This window comes from Arachis ipaensis, chromosome B10 (assembly GCF_000816755.2).
Source record: "Arachis ipaensis cultivar K30076 chromosome B10, Araip1.1, whole genome shotgun sequence".
Classification (NCBI taxonomy): domain Eukaryota; kingdom Viridiplantae; phylum Streptophyta; class Magnoliopsida; order Fabales; family Fabaceae; genus Arachis; species Arachis ipaensis.
Genome location: NC_029794.2, coordinates 44,300,865 through 44,303,926, shown reverse-complemented (window position 1 = coordinate 44,303,926; position 3,062 = coordinate 44,300,865). Strand labels below are relative to the sequence as shown.

General features: G+C 34.9%; 1 protein-coding gene across 1 annotated transcript in view; it reads right to left on the bottom strand.

Moving 5' to 3' along the window:
* The window catches only part of LOC107622372 (autophagy-related protein 2), a gene marked incomplete at its 5' end in the record, with an annotated part of 7,859 nt that continues 6,739 nt past the window's right edge, over positions 1,943–3,062 (bottom strand). Inside the window, 3 exon segments of the mRNA XM_016324240.2 lie at positions 1,943–2,217; positions 2,510–2,724; positions 2,811–3,007. Of these exon segments, the coding sequence (XP_016179726.1) occupies positions 2,655–2,724; positions 2,811–3,007 (267 nt within the window).

The window sequence follows — 3,062 nt, the reverse complement described above, 5'->3', positions numbered from 1 at the left end:
TTATTGCTTGTTTATTGCTGGTTTTGTTCATTGCTTGTTCAGATATGAATACATGATAAGAATTAATTAAGAAAATTGAAGCAACAGGAATTCTCAAAACTAAGGCAACAAGCAGCATATTAAAAGCTAAGAAAAAAATAACCTCATGTCAAGAATTAATTCGTTCTAAATCTAAATTTCATTAAGAATTTATTGTTAGTAAATAAATTATGAGATACTTGATCAAGTTCTACTGATGTGGTGTAAAACATATTTCAACCAAATTAATTAGTAATATTATGATGGAATTTTAACACGTTTGTTTCCTAACACCTAAATTATATTCTTGATTTTTACCTTTGATTGAATTGGATATCTAGAAAGATGTCACTATTATTTTGTTGATTGTAAAAAAATGATGAGACGGCATTTAGCAGAGTCTGTGCATAAAACTGTAGCTGTTTCTTTCCCTCATAAAAACTTAAAACGTGCATAGTGCAACTAGTTTCAGATTGTTGTAGTTCATGTTAATTCCAAAGCACCAAAAGGACAAAGAAAAGTGTGGTCCCTCTCTCACCCAAAGCAAACACACATGCCTCACTATCCCATATAAGATGAATTGGAAGGTACTATTGAGTTCTTGTTACATAACTCCTTACTCTTGTCTGTTTCATGTATCATCATGATCCATTCTCTATGGGCCCTACTTTGAGTGAAACCGTTGGTCAAAATGCAATGTATTGCATTGCATTGAATTCATATTTACAACATCATATGCTGCTACACTCTGAACAACTTCAACAGTCAGAGAATGATTCTAAACGTATTGCATTGCATTGAAATTTTTATTCTGTTTTGATTTAGGAAAATTCTGGTTTGGGTTGATTCTAAACGTTTTGTTTATTTAATGTTAATGCAGGAAAGAAGAAAGTGAAAGAGGAAGAACTTGTGGAATTGGTGCACCACATGAACATTTTTGGAATTAGTTTGGGTGTATTTTTTATTCAGTTTGGTTCTATTTCTTGATTTAGTTTGGAATTGGTGCACCATTTTTGCAAAATTTTTGGAATTAGTTTGCTTGTATTTCTTTACTTTCTTGATTCAGTTCAGGCTGATTATTGTTCCATCTGTTTCCCATGTTTTTGCAACTTGCTAATGATTTTAATTTGTTGTGCTTCTGCTAATTTGTTAGTGATTTATGAGTCAAATTGATCATTGTTCCATTGTTTTTGCAACTTGCTAATGATTTTAATTTGTTGTGCTTCTGCTAATTTGTTAGTGATTTATGAGTCAAGTTGATCATGGTTCCATTGTTCCATTGTTGATTTTGCGAAATTGTTAATTATTTGACCCTAGATATGATTTGATGATTAGAATAGGATAGGTTTTCAAAACAATGTAAAAACCGAACAAACCGAACCAAATCAAACCGAATTTAATTGGTTTGGTTTGATTCGGATGGTCTTAATGAAAAAACCGAACCAAACCGAACCGCATAATTAATATAACATTGGATCGGATGACTTTTCCTTAAAAAACCGAACCAAACCGCACCGCGAACACCCCTAATTCTAGTAAATTAAGTAGAGAAAGAAGCCATATCACTGTAGAAACTTTTCTCCCAAAGCTTGGAAGTTGGAAAGGTGCATGCACTTTGTGCATCACGTGTAAGTCTGCATCAATAACTACGGTGCCATATTGATGCCACATTTCAAACCATATTCCGAAGCGCATATGCAGTCAATATATTTGTATATCTTAGATCACATTTGAAGCCAATGCTCAACACGAGGCTTCTATTGCGGCCAAGAGCCAATCACAACACAAGTCAATAGGAATTAGATACAAATAGTGCCTATGAGCTTAAAATATGCACAGAAAAGCAAACATGAATTGACAATAATCAGTTACTAATGATCACTCCCTATTAACAGAGGAGAGTTAAAACATTGCAAGCAAATAATGGCAAAGTAAATTAAAAAATTGGACAGTAAGGTGAGTAATAATAACGTTGCACACTAAATTTTACAACAAATAATGGTAAATATACATGGATATCATTATCAAGGTTTTGAAAGAATGATATTAAATAATTCTGTACACGATCTAACTATAGGCTAAAGCAATTGGGTCACTATACCTTACTACGACTTCCGTTTGAATAAGGACAGGATATATATACAATTAATCTTGATCATAAAGAATCAGCTCACTGCCCCGTTCCGCTACTGTACAGATCTGCAGTTAATGAGCACATTCAGAAGTGGGAAATGAGATACCAAGTAACACTTCAACTCTACAAGCATAAATAACAAGTCAATTCACTCAAAACGCAACATTCAGAATCATCGTTATCAAGGTAAACATATTATGACAGGATTATGCATAATGAGAATGGTATACAACAGCAGCAACAACAACAACAAAGCCTTATCCCACTGCTACATGGATCAGACGACATCATTAAACCCTATCATGTATCATGTACAGGGAAGATCAACTATCTACTAACAAAGGAGAGATAACTCACATGATACACAGGACACTGCCATTGATTTTTAGAGCTCCTTCAATCTCCTGTCAGTATGCAAGACTATCAACTACTCAATCCTCACACAATAATCTGCACAAAGAATCAGCAAGAAATATTTAACATTCGCTATTGCCATCATTAATCATTCTTCGTCCCATGGTTGTGTTGGACAATACTTCTCCATGGACTCTCGTTTACGTTCGGGATCAAGGCTGAAATGTGAAAAACGGCATAGTCATATCTGGTTCTAGAATTATCAACTGAAAAAGAATAATCTAAAATCAAATTCATTGCAAACCTATTTCTGAATCCAAGAAGAGCATAGTGTACTGCACTGGCACAAGCAGAAGCAGGAGCTATGGCGGCTGCAGGAACTGCTCGAACTGCAGCTGCCAATGCCGGTCCTGCACCAGAGCCACGTTGGTATTTTTTCAAGGGGTTCTGAACCAACACAGCAGCAGATTTTCCCAAGCCATCACTGAGGGTCTCATAAGCCTGAAAAGTCAAGAAGGGAAAAACCTTTATGTAATTGGGATAAAAGGATAAGGCC